The 20,558-nt window shown below is 43.7% G+C and overlaps 1 protein-coding gene and 1 pseudogene across 10 annotated transcripts in view; both read right to left on the bottom strand.

Annotated features, from left to right (window-relative positions):
• DCDC1 (doublecortin domain containing 1) overlaps positions 1 to 20,558 on the bottom strand; it is a 962,215-nt gene that overhangs the window by 711,479 nt on the left and 230,178 nt on the right. For all 10 annotated transcript variants that reach the window (XM_063944440.1, XM_063944436.1, XM_063944437.1 and 7 more), the window contains one exon: positions 4,713 to 4,918. In XM_063944440.1, the coding sequence (XP_063800510.1) occupies positions 4,713 to 4,918 (206 nt within the window). The remainder of the gene's footprint in view (positions 1 to 4,712; positions 4,919 to 20,558) is intronic.
• LOC134970792 (5S ribosomal RNA) lies at positions 7,211 to 7,329 on the bottom strand (annotated as a pseudogene).

Raw genomic sequence — 20,558 nt, forward strand, 5'->3', positions numbered from 1 at the left:
GGTAAATGTGTGGCTTAGGGATTGGTGCAGAAAAGAAGGGTTTGTGTTCCTAGAACACTAGGCGGGCTTCTCAGTCAGGCGCCATCTTTTTTGTCGTGATGGATTGCACCTGAATGAGGAGTGGGCATCAGTGTTGGGGGGAAGGATAGTTAGAAGGTTGGAGGAGATTTTAAAGTAGGTGCCTGTGGGGAGGGTTTAGCAAGAAATTACGGGTCATTCAGTATGAATAGCAGGGGTGGCATTAGTGAACAAAACGGGGGAGGAGTAGGGGGGAGGAATAGAGCAGACAGCAAATGTAGTAATATGGGAACTAAAAAGGGTTTTAGAGTAACAGTATCCAACGACGATAACGGGTCATCTTTACTGCATAAGAATTACGATGTCCCTACCATAAGGGGAAATACATATCTCAATTGTATGTATGTAAATGCTAGAAGCCTTACAGGTAAAAAGGGGGAACTAGAAATCCTCGCAGCAAGCAGGGAATATGATTTTATAGGCATTACTGAAACGTGGTGGGACCAAGCTCACGATTGGACAGTCAATCTAGAGGGTTACACGCTGTACAGGAGAGACAGACTAAATAAACGGGCTGGAGGGGTATGTCTTTACGTAAAGCCATTTCTAAAACCTGTTATACGAGAAGATATTCAAGAAGGGACTGTAAATACTATTGAGACGGTATGGGTAGAAATTGCATGCGGGGGTAAAGGAATAAAGAAGTTATTATTGGGGTTATGCTACAGGCCGTCTGGTATTAATGTGTCTGGAGAAGAAATTGTTACTGAACCAAACTGAAAGAGCAGCAGGAGTAGGAGACACAGTAGTGATGGGAGACTTTAACTATCCGGAGATAAAATGGAAAATCAATTCATGTGATACTGCTAGGGGCAACATGTTTTCAAACACGCTAAATGATAACTACTTAGTTCAATTAATCGAGGAACCAACTAGGTACAATGCAATCTTAGACCTGGTATTAACTAACAATGGGGAATTGGTTTCAAATATTGAAGTAGGAGAGCCCATAGGTAACAGCGACGACAATATGGTCACATTTAATATTAGTTTTCATAAGCAGTCCTATACTGGCTCAACTAGGACTCTAAACTTTAGGAAGCATTAAGGGACATTGAATGGGAAATTCTGTTTCAAGGAAAAAATACTACAGAAAAATGGGATGTATTAAAATCACTGCTAGTTAATAATACTCGTAAATTTATTCCCACCAGCAGCAAAAAAAGGAATACAAATCCCAAACCAATGTGATTTAACAAAAATATAAAGGAATTAATGGACAAAAAAAGACGAGCATTTAAAAAATACAAATCTGAGGGGGATGCGGAGTCATTTCAACACTATAAGGACTGTAACAAAATATGCAAAAAAGGAATAAGAGCGGCTAAAGTAGAAACTGAAAGACTAGTAGCAAAGGAAAGCAAAGCGAATCCCAATTTTTTTTTTAAGTACATCAACAGTAAGAGACTAAAGAAGGAGAGTATAGGCCCTTTAAAGGACAAGAGGGGAGTCTTAATCAAAAATGATAATGACATAGCAAACAAACTAAATTAGTTTTTCTCAACGGTATTTACCAGAGAGGACCAAATGCTGGGTCTAACACAAAATCTCAACAAAGATGATGTCCCACTGCTAAATGCTTATTTGTGTGAGGAGGTAGTCTGTGACCGATTAAAAAAGTTAAAGATCAATAAGTCACCTGGTCCCGATGGAATTCACCCGAGGGTTCTTATGGAGCTGCACGCTGAACTAGCAAGACCTCTATTTTTGATCTTCATGGATTCGGTTAAATCAGGGTATGGTTCCCAAGGACTGGCGTATAGCGGAGGTAGTGCCAATATTTAAAAAGGGGAGCAAAGCTGAACCAGATAATTATAGACCAGTTAGTCTTACATCTATAGTGGGGAAAGTATTGGAAGGTATTCTAAGGGACAGTATTCAAAAGTTCCTTGAAGCAAATAAAGTCATTAAAAGGAACCAACATGGATTTGTGAAGGACAGATCATGTCAGACCAACTTACTTGGCTTTTATGAAACAGTAAGTGCGAACCTGGATTAGGGTAAGGAGGTGGAAATAATCTTTTTAGACTTTGCCAAAGCATTCGACACTGTACCACGCATGCGTCTTATCTGTAAGCTACAAGAAATAGGGCTAGGGAGCACAATATGCACTTGGGTCAGTAATTGGTTAGATAATAGGGAGCAGCGCGTTGTGGTCAATGGATCATTTTCAAATTGGACTAAAGTACTAAGTGGTGTGCCACAAGGGTCTGTACTTGGACCACTTTAGTTCAACATTTTCATCAACGACCTAACAGTAGGGCTAGAGAGCATGGTGTCCATTTTCGCAGACGTTACCAAATTGTGTAAGGTTATAAATATGGAGGGAGATGCTGAGTCTCTTTAGAACAACTTAACTAAACTGGAAGCATGGGCAGCAAAATGGAGAATGAGATTCAACACAGACAAGTGTAAGGTAATGCGCTGTGGAGGTAAGACCAAAAATTACACCTACATACTAAATGGGGTAATATTAGGGGATTCTTTACTGGAAAAAGACTTAGGGGTTCAGATAACAAATTAAGCAGCAGTACCCAAAGTAGGAGTGAAGCAAAGAAGGCTAATAAGATATTAGCATGCATAAAACGGGGAATTGATGCAAGGGACGAGAGTATTATACTCCCATTATATAAATCACTAGTGAGGCCACATCTTGAATACTGTGTGCAATTTTGGGCACCATATTACAAAAAGAATATCCTGGAGCTAGAAAAGGTTCAGAGGCGGGCGACCAAACTAATTAAGGGCATGGAGACGCTGGAATACGAGGAAAGGCTTGCAAGGCTAGGCATGTTTACATTGGAAAAAAGCAGACTAAGAGGGACATGATCAACATCTATGAATATATAAGGGGTCAATACACAGAGCTTGGGTGGGATCTGTTTTCTATAAGATCAGCACAGAGAACACGTGGTCACTCGCTTAGGTTAGAGGAGAGGAGTTTCCGCACATTGAGGCGAAAAGGTTTTTTCACAGTAAGGACAATACGTGTTTGGAATTCCCTGCCTGAGAGAGTAGTAACTGCGGACTCGGTCAACACCTTTAAGAATGGGTTAGATAAATTCCTATTGGATAAAGATATTCAGGGTTATGGTTATAGGCACGCATTATAGTTAATTTAACTAGTCCTAACATGAAAATAACTAGTCCTATAATAAGACTGCATAGGAGACCACAAATAGGTTGAACTCGATGGACAATTGTCTTTTTTCAACCTTAGTTACTATGTTACTATAATTTAATTGACTGATTGGATGAACATTCTGTGATTTTAGCTTATTACTGTGTAATTTGATATATACCATCATTCCATTTCTGTGAGATGCAGATTGTAATTCTAAATCTTATTTGCGCATTACCTCAAGGGTTCATCTTTCCAAGTCAGTCCCATAGTATCTGTATCCCTGTTTGATTATGTAATAGTTGGTTGTTTACTATGCACATGAGTACATAGCATGTATTAATAAAATTACGTAATAATATTCACACACCGGAATATAACTTCCTAGGTATTTATAGAAAATCTATACTGACATGTATATCTTTTCATAAGGTCGTATATGGATCTTTCCCTTATCTGTACAAGGGGGTCTGAATAATGAGATTGCCTTTTTGCATTAAGGGGACCCCTAAAGAAAATGGACATCCACCCATGATGGACCCCCCGTAAACACACTATTCCGCCACTTTATTTCTTTTATGCAATTAGATTTAAAAGTGTTAGCGTGTGACTTAGCCACGGAGTCCCAGCTGAAGCATGATCACACATTATGTTTCTACTTGATGTGTTGGCGACATTTGCTGGAATTTAGGTTTCATGGTGGTATTGTTGTTGCTCCTGAGGAGAGCTTATCACGTCAGATCATTGGCCATCATGGTGCGATAGTTGAGTGTACTCTTCACAGTAAGAGCTTGACTTGCTGAGGCCAGAGACGTCATCCTTCCAGGTGCGGACACTACTGGTGCAAACTGAATGTAAGGTTAAGACATTGCTGATGTAAGCAAGTGGGGCAGACTGGTGCCTCCAATGCTAGTTGCATTGCCCTATAGTTGGCCGAAACTGGTCACCATACCTTTGCTTGTTTTGTTATCAAGAAATGATGACCTTTTTGCCATCCTTTATGTGTCAAGTCATTATTTAATGTTAGGAGCTATGTTTAAATATGTGGTGCTAATAAAGAATATGATGGAGGCACAAATTATCATCAACAGGGGGTTTACTTTTGCTAATATCGGATATAGGCGCAAAAAAAAAAAAAAAAATAACTGTGATTTGCAATAATGTGCAGAGCTGCTAAAAAGTCGTCTGGATTCCAGTACTAGAAGGTGGTGTGACCAAACATGGGTGGTGTGGCCATGCATCATTGTGAATACCAGTGTCCTCTGAAGAAGCTGCACCAGGAAGGTCTAACCACAGGCTCAGGCCCCACCCCTAGTAATGTACACATACACATAATGCACAATTTAAAGGCTAATTGAATCATCCCCTAGTGTCATACCAAATAGCACTGGGTAGGTGGACAAAAAATATATATTTTCATGTGTACAAATCACCAGTTTATGACAATAGCAGCTCAAGATAACAAAAAAGCTAATATGATAGTCTGTGACATATTGTATGTGAATGTACTTACCTCTTCCATTTGATCCAATGTTGCAGTGATCACGTGACCATCTTGCCCGTTGCCGTTTACAAACACCAGAATTCTCCCCATAGCATTTGTAGGATGTTTTTGGACAAGTCTGAATACAGCAGGCTTAGTATTTCCAGTCTTCCAATCATGAGGAAGACTTAGGCCATTCATAGTCCAGGTTAATTTACTGGGTAAACACGCCTTGTCTGCAAAATAAAAAGTTTACTTGCTTAAATAAAATAAAGACTAGGCTCTTTGCTTTAAAGACTATTCAAAGGGATTCTCAGAACGACGACCAGTAGCTTCCCACTAAGCATGACATAAGCTGTACCAGGCTGTCTGCACTGATAGCCTGCATAAATCATCATTTCTGAAGGGAACAGATGTTCAGGGTATGAAACAGTGATACAACAATTTAGTCATAATTAAAATTCACCTTAGCATGCCTTTACCAGTGATCACAGAATCACTGAGCTTCTCATCAACACCAAGATATAAAATAAAAAAAAGTCAACTTCCTTTTGCAATTGAAAAGAACCTTTCTTTTATGCTGATTTTACCAACAGAAATGCTGAGCGGTTTAATACTGCTGACATCTAAGTGACAGCTGATTAGTAAGTAGGTGTTTTGCTCAGCGCAAAAATAAGTAAAACAACAATATGCCGGAACCTGATCTTTTATTTGAAATAATCTTGGATAGCCAGAGATAATTGGAAACAAACAATGCAACCGAGATTTTTGCAGGCTTGTACTTCTCATAATATAAAGCAATATCAAAAGTAAATATAGCAAAAGTAAAATATCAAAAGTAAATATATGATGATTGTAAGGTGAATGTAATGGTGCCCATACACTTGTGCGATGACCCGCAACGCGACATCGCGGTGCACTGCACCGGCAGTTCAGGTGCAATGAAATCGCACCTGAACTGCCAAAGTGATTACCATGCGATCATGCGATAGATCGCATGGTAATCACGTGATGGGCACGTCACCGCCGAGTGGGAGCGGCCTCTGCCCGCTCCCGGCGGCTGCCCGTCACACATTGCATTGCGATATATTGCATGTGTTTAAAAAAACACATGCGATCGCACTACAATTCGAGAAATATTAGGTGCAGCACATACTATCATGCGACGCGACATTCGAGCGGCGTGTCCGCGCATCGCATCGCAAGGTACCTAAAATGTACATACAATCCTTTGATTTCTCTCACAGATGCGGTCGAAATCGAAGGATAGCACCAAATATCGCACAAGTGTATGGGCACCATAAGTACAGGGGAATTTCCACCGATGTGTAATGCATTTTTTCCTTTAACAATAAAACGTAACAAATTATTAGTTTGAATCTGCTTTCTTATGGGGAAAATAACTGAATGAGACACTAATTGCGTGACTTGGAGTTATTTTCTTTTCTTACGTTTATCAAACTGTTAAAATACGTTGTTAGGATTAGGGATGGACTGGGCTGTATTTCGGCTATGGCATCCCTGTGTGTGCACATGGGAAAGGGGTGTGGCCATACCTCACAGGGGAGGGGAATCACAACACGCCCCTGTCTCTCTGCACGCTGAATGAGGAGAGACAGAATTGCATGGCAAGGCTGGCCTATCAGCCCTCCAGGTATTTTTAATAAGTGGCAATGGGTTAGGGTTTTGGAATCTGCACTGGACCGGATTGTAAGTAGACATCGAACTATTTTTTATACCATGAAGGGCATCTATAATAACCAACATATGGCTACCGACTGTACCAATTAGGTTTTTGCGGTAGAACTAGGTTGGTGGTGCTCCCGGACATTAGTTCAGAGCAAACTATTGTGGGTTTTTTTTTGCAGAGAAGCAAAAAGAAAAGACTGTTTTATTGTCTCTCTAGGGCACACTTTATATCAATCAATGTACAAATGTTGTATTGGTGTAAGGTACACTGTGAGTGTAAAAATAAAACTTAACTTTTAATGTTCTATACAGACGAAAATATTGTTATTTCTATCAACAAGAATAAATTAAAAAAGGATTAAATCAAAGAATAAATGTATGTTACTCACTTGTTGTAAGGTAGGTGGCAGGTTGCTTGTCTGCGCACCCACTGTATTTAAAGTGAGTGTTGATATTTGACGTTCATCAAAGCAAAAATTTGAAATTTCTTGTTCTCTCTATCAACTTATGAAATCTTGTATATGTATATTCATAAGAGAGGAACAAGAAACCCGGCTTTCCAACTCTGGACTCCTTCTAGATAGGTGAGAATATGCACATGGTCTGATATTGATATTGGAAGTATTGATTACTGATTGCAAGTGAATATTTATTGGGTATCAACCCGCATCTATAGATGAGAATAAGAGAAGGTGTTGCAGAACCATTCACTTCTGCTTTTGCCCATCTGTGTCCATCGAATGGGCAATGAGAGTGTATTGTCGCCTAAAATTCTGGTTATGAAGGAAGTAAGTACACTTCTGCTTTCCTGGGTGCATCAATGGGTAGTATGTCCCTTGATACTACAGTAACCGGTATTCCCAGAGGGTCTCCCTTTCTGGTACTGACCAGTCCCAGCGCTGCTTGGCTTCCAAGATCAGGCGAGATTGGGCATGTCCAGCGTGGTATGACTGTAGATGGTTAGGCAAACATCTATTGGCGTGTGGGAGTACCCAATTGGATGAGAGAATGCTTGAAAAAGATTTAGGTTTTTCAAGTATAGACAGAGTAGAGATAGACCTGATGATTCAGGATTGAAAGATAGAATTAGTGTAGCACTTCTGCTGTCCACTAGGAGGCCCCTGTTACCATAAGTGGGAAATTTCCTTCTGGATTTGACCCTCCTTTATGAGCAATTTGATATACCATTAGGGTAGACTTAGGGATATTCTATTCCTTATCTCACTAACTTTGCCAGCCTCTCTTTCATGCACTCTCTCATCCACAATTAAAGGACTGTCCTCTGTAACTCCCATTATGGTTGCTGGACATGCCCGATCTGGTCTAATCTTGGAAGCCAAGCATCGCTGGGACTGGTCAGTACCAGAAAGGGAGACCCTCTGGGAATACCGGGTACTGTAGTATCAAGGGACATACTACCCATTGATGCACCCAGGAAAGCAGAAGTGTACTTACTTCCTTTATAACCAGAATTTTAGGCGACAATACACTCTCTCATTGCCCATTTGATGGACACAGATGGGCAAAAGCAGAAGTAACTGGTTCTGCAACACCTTCTCTTATTCTCATCTATAGATGCGGGTTGATACCCAATAAATATTCACTTGCAATCAGTAATCAATACTTCCAATATCAATATCAGACCACGTGCATATTCTCACCTATCTAGAAGGAGTCCAGAGTTGGAAAGCTGGGTTTCTTGTTCCTCTCTTATGAATATACATATACAACATTTCATAAGTTGATAGAGAGAACAAGAAATTTAAAATTTTTGCTTTGATGAACGTCAAATATCAACACTCACTTTAAATACAGTGGGTGCGCAGACAAGCAACCTGCCAGCTACCTTACAAGTGAGTAACATACCTTTATTCTTTGATTTAATCCTTTTTTAATTTATTGTTGTTGATAGAAATAACAATATTTTTGTCTGTATAGAACATTAAAAGTTAAGTTTTATTTTTACACTCACAGTGTACCTTACACCAATACAACATTTGTACATTGATTGATATAAAGTGTGCCCCATAGAGACAATAAAACAGTCTTTTCTTTTTGCTTCTCTGCAAAAAGAAACCCACAATAATTTTTAATAAGTGCCAGGTGGCCACTCCATTCCTTGGTTAGTATCTTCCTTTGTTGTCTTCCTGCCAAGGCTTGTTATAATGATATTTCAAACTCACTTGAGAGTGACCAGCTGGATTCTTCAGCAGACATACACATAGACTACATGGACAAAACTATGGGGCTATCCACTGTAATTAGTGTGTTTGGCCAAGTCAGTCACACACATTGCTAACAGCTTCAATCAAGCACACTGGCATGCACACTCCAGAGTCAAACATTAGCAGTAGAATGCGTCCCCTGATAGTGGCATTACGTCCTTGGCTAGTGGTGTCTGGTGCTTGTTTTAAAAATACGAGGGACCCCTACATCCTCTTCCCCCCATATTTTTGTCCAAGAGCCCGGTGCTGGTTCTTTAAATACAGGAGGACCTCATGCAATTTTCCCCTTATAATTTTAGAACCAGGACCAGCTCTAAGAGCCCAGGCTGGTTATGCTTAGGAGAGGGGTCACCATGCAGGGTTGTTTTTTACATTTTAACTCTCTAATTAACTTTTTCACAGAGAAGCCCTCTCTCACTGATCCGTACAGGCTTCTCTAAACACGCTGCTTAGGGGACGTCTATCTGAAAAGTGCATTTTGAGCCGATTCACGGTTGTGTTTGCAGAAACGAATCTTGGTAAATTCTGTGTTGTAGTGGTGCCTATGGAAAGTCCGCCGTTGGTGTATTTATCCATACATGTCTGTTCTACCGTACTTTTTAGTTCTATTTGAGCAAACTCTGCCGTGTTTTTTGTTTAGTAAATTACCGAGATGGGAATTATGCCCCCATGTTTGCCAACTCGAATGAACATGGTGCTTAGTAAATTTACCTCATAGTTTATCGGCTGTGACATTCAATATCAAGTATCAAAAGCCTCAAGATCGGATAAGAAATGTTTGATGGGAGCTTTAGGGATTGGGTTTCCACGGCCAAACCGCAGTGAAAGTCACAGATGGTGATACACAATGCCAAAGGTCAGCTGAAATGGTATAAGGCACACCGCCAATGGACTTTAGACTAGTGGAAACGTATTCATGGAGTGAGGAATCATGTCTCACAATATGAGTGACATGATTATGGCTGCCAGCCCCTAGTAGTACACTGATTACTCCCTCGCTACTTACATCTAAGCTATATTATGTATTGAGAATTGTGGTGCTCTTTGTTACCTGTGTGAAAGTCGAAATTGCATTTTACTCTCAGAATGCAATATTGCATTTATTAACATGGGTACGTACGCATTTTTGTGTACTATGGTACTTTGTGAATCACCGCATCTTACCCTTATTACCGAAGAACATGCAGTTGCTACTAAAAGCCATATTGTTACACATATTCATACTCCAAACTTACACATAAATTACACAGTCATAAGATGATTTAATAACAAACTTTAGTACCTAGCAACATTAAGGTTAGATAAGGAGACAGCATTTCACATAGCACAGGTTCAGAAGCATGATATCACATCTTATTTTATATCATCATGTTCAGCTCTCCATTTGTTGCACCCCGGTATGTGCGGACAGAATATCGCATATTGCGAGCGCACTCTATTGGGAGAAATGTATTATAGGTTAAATATAGTGCACTGTGAGGGGCGTGTAACTAGCCTGTTTGAATTACCTGCACGGCGGGATCCTGAGGGCATCAACAGTCACATTCCTGAGAACAATACCTTGGAATGGACCAATGGATCACCAAGTTACGAAAATGTTTACATCACGGACCAATAAGAACAGCGTGTTTATTAATGTATTGTGTGTGCTAGAAGCTACTGTATAAATACAGTTACTTGGATCCATTCCAGAGATCTCCTATCTCAGAACTATCACGGTTATCTGCTGACGACGGTTTCCTGGATCCAGGGTGGCGCTTGCGTATGTATATCGGCTGTAACATACTCTGATGGTATGTATAATACTTGGTGTTTACCTGTATTTCTGTACTTGTGTTATTTTACCTTTTTCTGTTAGTATTAAATCTGTATGTGCGTTGAACCACATTACAAACGTATATGGTTTCATAGTTGGATTCCTTAAGGTATTTACTTGCACATAACCGCACGTAAGGTACGCACCGTATTTCTACGCCAACCGAGTCTGCAACAATATACTTTGCCTTGTTATAATTATGTTGGATTTCACACCTGTACTCAATTTTTATTTATTTACTGTAATGTTAAGTTCTGTCTCCCTGTACTGTTCTATAGTATGCCCTTTGTACGGCGCTGCAAAACACTTGTGGTGCCTTATAAATAAAATGTAATGATAAGGAGATTTATGGTAGACTTACCATTGTTAAATCTCTTTCTGCGAAGTACATTGGGTTCCACAGGGAAACATCGGGTGTAGAGTGGATCTTGATCCAGAGAGGCTAAAGCTTTAGGCTGACCTAGGATGCATTGTAGGGCCTCCTCTATAACCCTGCCTCCAGGCACTGTGACCTCACTTTTGTTAACCAGTCCAATGTAGGAGCAGGCAAAAGAGAAGGCAGATGTTAGTCACATAGAACCACATTCTCACGACAGGAGAAGGGACCAGCGGCAAATGCCATACAAACCCATAGATGCTAGGTGCGTCAGGGTGGGTGCCTTGTGGAACCCAATGTACTTCGCAGAAAGATACTGTATTTAACAATGGTAAGTCTACCATAAATCTCCTTTTCTGCAGCAGAGTACATTGGGGGTCATTCCGAGTTGTTTACTCATTGCCGATTTTCTCTATGCTGCGATTTGTTGCTAACTGCGCATGTGCATGGTACGCAGAGCGCATGCGCTAAGTTATTTAACACAAAACTTAGTAGATTTGCTGGTGTTCGAGCGACGACTTTCAGTCGCACTGCTGATCGGTGAATGATTGACAGGAAAGGGGCGTTTATGGGTGGTAACTGAGCATTTTCCGGGAGTGTGCTAAAAAACGCAGGCGTCAGGGAAAAACGCGGGAGTGTCTGGAGAAATGGGGGAGTGGCTTGCCGAACGCAGGGCGTGTTTGTGGCGTCAAACCAGGAACTAAACGGACTGAGCTGATCGCAATCTAGGAGTAAGTCTGGAGCTACTCAGAAACTGCAAAGAATTATTTAGTAGCAATTCTGCTAATCTTTCGTTCGCTATTCTGCTATGCTGAGATACACTCCCAGGGGGCGGCGGCCTAGCGTTTGCAATGCTGCTAAAAGCAGCTAGCGAGCAAACAACTCGGAATGAGGGCCATTGTTTCGACAGGGAAACATCGGGTGATGTCATAAAGCAGTTACTCAAGGGAGGGGACGCGCCTTAGCGGGTATGAGAACCCGGTGTCCAAAGGAAGCATCCTGGGAGGCGGAGGTATCAAAGGCATATAACCTAATGAACGTGTTCACTGAAGACCATGTAGCCACCTTGTCCAATTGTTCAGCGGACGTGCCACAGCGGGCCGCTCGAGAAGGTCCAACAGACCGAGTAGAATGGGTAATAATAGCAGCATGAACTGGGAGTCCAGCCTGTGCTTAAACTTGTGCATTCACCATTCTAATCCATCTGGCCAGGGATTGCTTATTCGCAGGCCAGCCACATTTGTGAAAACCAAACCGTACCAAAAAGGGAATCTGACTCCAGATAGAGGTAGTCCTCTCCACGTATATACGGAGAGCCCGTATCGCATCCAAAGACCGCTCTTTGGAGAACAAACCAGAAGAGATGAAGGTCAGAACCACAATCTCTTGGTTTAGGTGAAAAGATGACACCACCTTAGGTAAATAACCAGGGCGAGTTCTAAGAACTGCCCGGTCATGGTGAAATATCAGGAAGGGTGGACTACAGTACAAAGCACCTAGGTCTGACACCCTCCTAGAAGAGGCAATAGCCAGTAGGAACAGGACCTTGACCGTGAGCCATTTAAGGTCCACTGACTCAAGAGGTTCAAATGGAGACTCTTGCAGGGCATTCAGGACAACAGACAGATCCCATGGAGCCACAGGAGGGACACAGGGAGACTGAATCCATAAAACACCCTAAGTGAAAGTATGAACATCAAGAATAGACGCAATTTTTCTCTGAAACCACATCAACAAGGCAGATATATGAACCTTGAGGGAGGCCAGACGAAAGCCAAAGTCCAGGCCTTGTTGCAGAAAAGCCAGAATTCTAGAAGTTCGGAATTTGTATGCATCATAAATCTTAGCAGCACACCAGGTGAAGTAAGAATTCCAGACCTTGTAATATAGATAACCACCTCAGAGAATCCTTTGGCCCTCAGGAGTGAAGCTTCAACAGCCACGCCGTCAAAGCCAGTCTGGCCAGGTCTGGGTAGACACAAGGGCCTTGAACTAGGAGGTCTGGGCATTGAGGAAGTAGAAGAGGAAGCTCTATAGTTAGACCCTGCAGGTCTGAGAACCAATGCTGCTTGCGCCACGCTGGAGCGACTAGAAGGAGTATTCCTCCTTCTTGTTTGAACTTCCGTAGTACCTTGGGCAGGAGTGACACTGGAGGGAACACATAGGGCAGCCAAAAGTTCCATGGAATTGCCAGTGCGTCCACGAACGCTGCTTGAGGATCTCTGGTTCTTAATTCGAAGACTGGAACTTTGTAATTGTGTTGAGATGCCATCAGGTCTACATCTGGTAGGCCCCATTTGTCCACTAGGAGTTGAAAGACTTCCTGATGAAGACTCCACTCCCAGCAATGCACGTCCTGATGACTGAGGAAATTCGCTTCCCAGTTGAGGACTCCCGGAATGAACACTGCCGATATTGCTGGCAGATGGCGTTCCGCCCAACTAAGGATTTTTGACAGTTCCATCATTGCCGTGTGGCTTCGAGTGCCACCTTGATGGTTTATGTATGCAACTGTGGTGGCGTTGTCTGACCGTACTTGAACAGGCCTGTTCTTTAACAGAGGCAGGGTGAGAGACAAAGCATTGAACACTGCCTGCAATTCCAGAATGTTTATCGGGAGGAATGATTCCTCATGGTCCACCAACCCTGGAAAGAGTGTTGCTCCAACACCGCACCCCAGCTCCTCAGACTGGCATCTGTAGTCAGTAAGACTCAGTTGGGGATCAAGAAGGGATAGCCCCTGTTGAATTGCTGGTGCTGTAGCCACCAGGTCAGCGATAGACGAACCTCCGGAGTCAAGGAGATCATGTGAGACCTTATCCGATGAGGTAGGCCGTCCCACTTGGAAAGGATTAACCTCTGCAGAGAGCGGGAATGAAATGGCGCATACTCTACCATGTCGCAAGCCGACACCATCAGGCCTAGTACTTGCATCGCCGAGTGTATCGACACTCTTGGGTGAGAGAGGAAGTATCTTATCCTCTCCTGAAGCTTCAGGACCTTCTCTGGAGACAGAAACATCCATTGACTGTGTGTGTCCAGCAGTGCCCCCAGGTGCACCATGCTCCGAGCAGGAACCAGCAAGGACTTCTTCCAGTTGATGAGCCATCTGTGGGCTTGTAGGAAGTTTACCATCAGTTGCAGATGACTAAGGAAGACATCGTGGGAGTTTGCCAGGATCAGCAAGTTGTCCAGATACGGCAGGATCCTTACTCCCTGGCGACGGAAATGAGCCGTCATCACGGCCATAACCTTGGTGAACAACCGAGGGGCCATGGCTAGTCAAACGGCAGAGTCTGGAAATGATAGTGAAGGTTGCCAATAGCAAACCGCAGATATTGCAGATGCGATATGACAATAGGTATATGCAGGTAAGCATCTTGTATATCCAGGGATACCACATAATCTCCAGGTTCCATGGCCAGTACAATTGAGCGCAGTGTTTCCATACGGAACTTAGAATCTCACAGACTTGTTCAGTGATTTGAGGTTGAGTATAGGCCGAAAAGACCCATTGGGTTTCAGTACTAGAAACAGGGTCGAGTAGTATCCTCTGCCTCTCTGGGATAGAGGCACTGGCACCACCACCCCTGTATCCAGGAGGGAACTCACAACCATTTGTAGAGCCTGTAACGCATCTGAAGGGATAACCGTTGTGCAGAACTGGCGAGGGGGATGCCTCTTGAAAGAGACTGCGTACCCGTGAGAGACAACTTCTCACACCCATGTGTCTGAAGTGGTCTTTAACTAGACCTGGTTGAATTGCAGAAGTCGGCCTCCCACCCTGGGGTCCCCCAGGGGGGGGGGGGTGTCCCATCATGCAGCAGGCTTGTCTGTTTAGAAGTAGGCTGACGGGATGCCCAGGATTGTTTAGCCTTGGGCTTTGTGGTTTTGGAAGCACGAGATTGTCTAGGGTATGCCCGACCTTTTGCTTTCCCTTGAGGCCGAAAGGAGCGAAAAGTGGTACCTTTTACCTTCTGTGCATAAGGAGTAGTGTTAAAGAGAAAGGCAGTCTTAGCAGCCACCAACTCAGCCACAATTTTATTGAGGTCTTTCCCAAACAGGATGTCTCTCTTAAAAGGGAGTACCTACAAGTGTTTTTGGAGTCTAGGTCCACCTTACATGACCTCAACCACAGAATACGGCAAGCAAGGATGGACCTAATCGATGCCTAGGCCGCCAGCACACCTGCCTCAGAGGACGCCTCCTTAATGTAATAGGTGGCGGTGGGCATGTGAGACAGGTACTGTCCGGCAATGTCAGATATATCCTGAGGCAGCTCTTCCTCTAATGCCTGAACCCATGCTTCAATTCCTTTCTGCAGCCCAAGAGAGTACTATAGTGGGTCTATGTACAGCACCTGTAAGGGAGTAAATTGACATCAGGCATCCTTCCACACGCTTATCTGTTGGTTCCTTCAGTGAGGTGACAGTGGTGACAGGCAGAGTAGACAACACCACTAGACGGGTGACATGGGAATCCACTGGTGGTGAATATTCCCACTTGTTACACAACTCTGTAGGGAGAGGATAGCGAGCTACCAACCTTTTAGACAGGGAGAGTTTCATTACTGGAAGAGACCAGGGTTCTTGTCGTATGTCCACTAGATGGTCAGAAGTAATAATGGTTTAGTTACCTCCTGACACTCAAACCTATCAGGTTTCTTAGACACTGTAGTGGAATCCTCGTCATCATCAGTGATTTGTAGGATCTGCTTAATAGCAACCATTAAGTTAGGGACATCAACCTGAGTAGTGGATTCCTCGTCAGAAGCAGCTGTGTCAGTGTCTGACGGGACAGTATACTCCGTATCCTCATCAGAAGAATCTTCTGAGAGATTAGTGGATTGTGAGGAGGAAGTAGCCAGCTTAAATGACCCTGTTACACGAGAGTGACTTGGGGCAGTTTTATGTCTAATCAAGGAGTGACTCCATTGCTGCAACTCGGTAGACAAATTATCCGCCCAAGGCGGATTTACCATAGGGACAATATGTGGCTGTAATTGCACAGGACGTCCCATAGGGGGCATAAGGCGTGTCACAAACGTATTGAGCATAGTTGAGAACGCCGCCCAAGGTGGCTCCCGATTGGTTACAGGAGCCGTGGACTGACTGGGAGTTGTATGGCACATAGTACACAGACCGTCATACAAAACTTCCCCGTAAGGCAAATCCTTGGCACATGCGCTGCAGGATGCAAGAGCGTCCTCGGATTTCCCGCCCTTTGTGTTAGACATTATTAGTGAATGCAACTGAAGAGCGTATTAGTACGATACAGCCAGACAGAGTACGATACCTGCAAATAAATTCCCTAGTATGCGACTGCGTACACAGTACACAAACACCAGCGAATAAGTCCGGTATTATGCGACTGAGCCTGTAGTACACAACACCAGCAAACAAATCCGGCATTAGATGACTGAGTACACAGTAGAGTACACTTTAATCGGTAAATACTGTGAAGCACTATATATGGACCCTGACGCACCTAGTTCCGTACGGTACAGAATACAGTGATAGATATAGCTGTGATACACTGAAAGTGAAATCCACACAGCAGATACAGGCACACACAGTCAGAGTGACAATGTAGATAATTATTTTAGTAATACAATAAAACTGCACTGCACTAGTATATGTATATTATACTGTATATAACAATGCGCGGTCTGAGACCGGCTGTATATATCAGAATACTCGTACAATATATTCTGGCACAGTTACACTTGTTCTTAACTAACGCTGTCTTAATATCAACATGTAGAATACTTAAGTGATTGTAAAACCACGGCGCTGATGTACAGGCGAGTTTACAAAGGAGACCTTGCCCTGCAGTCCCGGAGACCAGTCGCATCTATTTTAGAAAATGGCTCCCAGCGTCTTAGTCAGGGAGTGAGGAAGAGTGTAAGGCAGCTCCAGGGCGGGAACACCAGAAGTAGATGCCGCTCTAGGCCAGGGGATGGGCTACAGGTCAAGTGCTGGCTCCCCTATGTTGGACTTTACCACCTGGTACTGTGGAGTCTTATTAAAAGTCGACATTAGTATATCCGACCTGTACTCCTATGCCCTGGTGGATATAGTGGGGTCCCTGTTTGGTCACAGTGTCCACGCTAGCGTCGCAGTCCGTCTCCCTTAGACTGCGATCGGAATGTAATTTAATGGCGGGTCCCGCCTGGGGGAACCTCTTATCTCCTCCCCGTAGCAGCCACATGAACCAGGAGAGTGTCTGCGACTGTGTGCCTAAGCTGAAGCGTCTCCACTGCAAATACCAGCGAACTGAGCCAGCGGGAGTATGCGACGCCGCTTGGGAGATGATGGAGCTGCAGTGCTGAAGTGTCACCCTGACATACAGCGCTGACAGCTCAGTTTTGAAGAAATTTTCTGTCAGAAAAAGCTTTTTCAGGGCTGCCCAGTGCAGCCCTCCTGTTAGTGACTGATTCTGCAGACACCAACTGAACACTGAGCTCATAGTGCCTGGAGGCAAGGTTATAGAGGAGGCCCTAATGCATCTTGGGACAGCTAAAGCTTTAACCTGTTAGTGCCTGGATCAAGATCCATCTCTACACCCCAATGTATTCCCTGTGGAACACAGTATACCCCGCTGCAGAAATAGGGAGTTCCCATTAGTAATAAACCAAGAGTGTAAACAAGAAATTGGCGCTCTACAATACACACACTATATATAATTAGATTCAGACGGCTGCTCACCAGTTGTGGGCGGGCTGCCCCAACAATGGACCAAAATAAATATGAAAAAAGAAAGAATGGGAGCGCAGAATGAATCCAGTATATTGTTTTATTTAAAATATTAATGTGTCATCCACATAAAAAAGCAGTACATAAACTAACCTAAAAATAAACAGTTGATATTATATAAATGTGAACAAGACTGCCATATCTCCTGAGCAAAAATGGAATTAAATATCAATGAAAAGCTTTTAATAAACCCTAATTAGGGCTGTAGTGATGCTTCATAAAAATCAGCCGTGCGTCCACGAGCTGAAATGGTTGTGAGAAGGTACTCCCTTGAAGGACTCCATTTGACTGCTATATCTTCCCGACATCCTGTGAGCCGTATGCATCGAGTGGACCGCAGCCGCAAGTAATACGGACTTTTCCACCAACGGCCGGGGAATTTGTTGCTTCAGCCTTTTTTCACTGCTGCACATCCAGATTGGCACAGCACTCCATAGCGGAATCAAACCACCGTGTTCATCTGGTTCATCTGGATGGTTCTCCAGGTGACGAGACCAGCTGTACATTCACTGCACAGAGCCGCTGCAAACCCGGCTCAGTACAGCGCCTTTGACGGAGAGGCTTCCACATCAGGTGATATACCACAAAGTGAAGTTCACTATCCATTTGCTACTTAACACTACAGCACGGTTGTCCGCAAGTCCAATACTGGGACACTCTTTATTAATGAGATTTCATTGTATTCAAGGAGGACAGTGACTTATAACAAAGGCACTTTCCCATTAGTAATAGTCCGTATCAAGTATTAAAAGCAAATGTGAAAATATAAGGTAAGATATACAATTTTATTAGCCAAGTGAAATAATAGTTAGTAAGTCGGCCTTACTATGCACAATGGTCAGTATATCACTGCAGTTATATACTTCGTTTTAATTGGTATCCATGGGGTCTATTCAATTACTGTAGGATTTTTTAAAAAGTTGGAAAAACTGCATTTTCCGACTTTTTTAGGTCAAATTTGGATTCGAACTATTCAATTATAGTGCCATTTCTCTAACGTCCTAGTGGATGCTGGGGACTCCGTCAGGACCATGGGGATTAGCGGCTCCGCAGGAGACAGGGCACAAAAAGTAAGCTTTTAGGATCACATGGTGTGTACTGGCTCCTCCCCCTATGACCCTCCTCCAAGCCTCAGTTAGGTTTTTGTGCCCGTCCGAGCAGGGTGCAATCTAGGTGGCTCTCTTAAAGAGTTGCTTAGAAAAAGTTTTTAGGTTCTTTATTTTCAGTGAGTCCTGCTGGCAACAGGCTCACTGCATCGAGGGACTTAGGGGAGAGAAGTGAACTCACCTGCGTGCAGGATGGATTGGCTTCTTAGGCTACTGGACACCATTAGCTCCAGAGGGAGTCGGAACACAGGTCTCGCCCTGGGGTTCGTCCCGGAGCCGCGCCGCCGACCCCCCTTGCAGATGCTGAAGATTGAAGAGGTCCGGAACCAGGCGGCAGAAGACTTTCAGTCTTCATCAGGTAGCGCACAGCACTGCAGCTGTGCGCCATTGTTGTCAGCACACTTCACACAGCGGTCACGGAGGGTGCAGGGCGCGGGGGGGGGGGCGCCCTGGGCAGCAATGTATAATACCTGTATGGCGAAAAATACATCACATATAGCCCTTGAGGCTATATGGGTGTATTTAACCCCTGCCAGATATCACAAACTCCGGAGAAGAAGCCCGCCGAAAAGGGGGCGGGGCCTATTCTCCTCAGCACACAGCGCCATTTTCCCTCACAGAAATGCTGGTGGGAAGGCTCCCATGCTCTCCCCTGCACTGCACTACAGAAACAGGGTTAAAACAGAGAGGGGGGGCACTGATTTGGCGATATGAATATATATTAAATGCTATAAGGGAGGAACACTTATATAAAGGTTGTCCCTATATAATTATAGCGTTTTGGTGTGTGCTGGCAAACTCTCCCTCTGTCTCCCCAAAGGGCTAGTGGGTCCTGTCCTCTATCAGAGCATTCCCTATGTGTGTGCTGTATGTCGGTACGTGTGTGTCGACATGTATGAGGAAAATGTTGGTGAGGAGGCGGAGCAAATTGCCTGTAATGGTGATGTCACTCTCTAGGGAGTCGACACCGGAATGGATGGCTTATTTATGGAATTACGTGATAATGTCAACACGCTGCAAGCCGGTTGACGACATGAGACGGCCGGCGAACAAATTAGTACCTGTCCAGGCGTCTAAAACACCGTCAGGGGCTGTAAAACGCCCATTTACCTCAGTCGGTCGACACAGACCCAGACACGGACACTGATTTCAGTGTCGACGGTGAAGAAACAAACGTATTTTCCTTTAGGGCCACACGTTAAGGGCAATGAAGGAGGTGTTACATATTTCTGATACTACAAGTACCACAAAAAAGGGTATTATGTGGGATGTGAAAAAACTACCTGTAGTTTTTAATGAATCAGATAAATTAAATGAAGTGTGTGATGATGCGTGGGTTTCCCCCGATAGAAAATTATTGGCGGTATACCCTTTCCCGCCAGAAGTTAGGGCGCGTTGGGAAACACCCCTTAGGGTGGATAAGGCGCTCACATGCTTATCAGAACAAGTGGCGGTACCATCTACAGATAGGGCCGTACTTAAGGAGCCAGCTGATAGGAGGCTGGAAAATATCCTAAAAAGTATACACACACATGCTGGTGTTATACTGCGACCAGCGATCGCCTCAGCCTGGATGTGCAGAGCTGAGGTGGCTTGGTCGGATTCCCTGACTAAAAATATTGATACCCTTGACAGGGACAGTATTTTATTGACTATAGAGCATTTAAAGGATGCATTTCTATATATGCGAGATGCGCAGAGGGATATTTGCACTCTGGCATCAAGAGTAAATGCGATGTCCATATCTGCAAGAAGATGTTTATGGACACGACAGTGGTCAGGTGATGCAGATTCCAAACGGCACAAAGATGTATTGCCGTATAAAGGGGAGGAGTTATTTGGGGTCGGTCCATGGGACCTGGTGGTCACGGCAACTGCTGGAAAATCCACCGTTTTTTACCCTAAGTCA

This window comes from Pseudophryne corroboree, chromosome 11 (assembly GCF_028390025.1).
Source record: "Pseudophryne corroboree isolate aPseCor3 chromosome 11, aPseCor3.hap2, whole genome shotgun sequence".
In the NCBI taxonomy this organism is placed as follows: Eukaryota; Metazoa; Chordata; class Amphibia; order Anura; family Myobatrachidae; genus Pseudophryne; species Pseudophryne corroboree.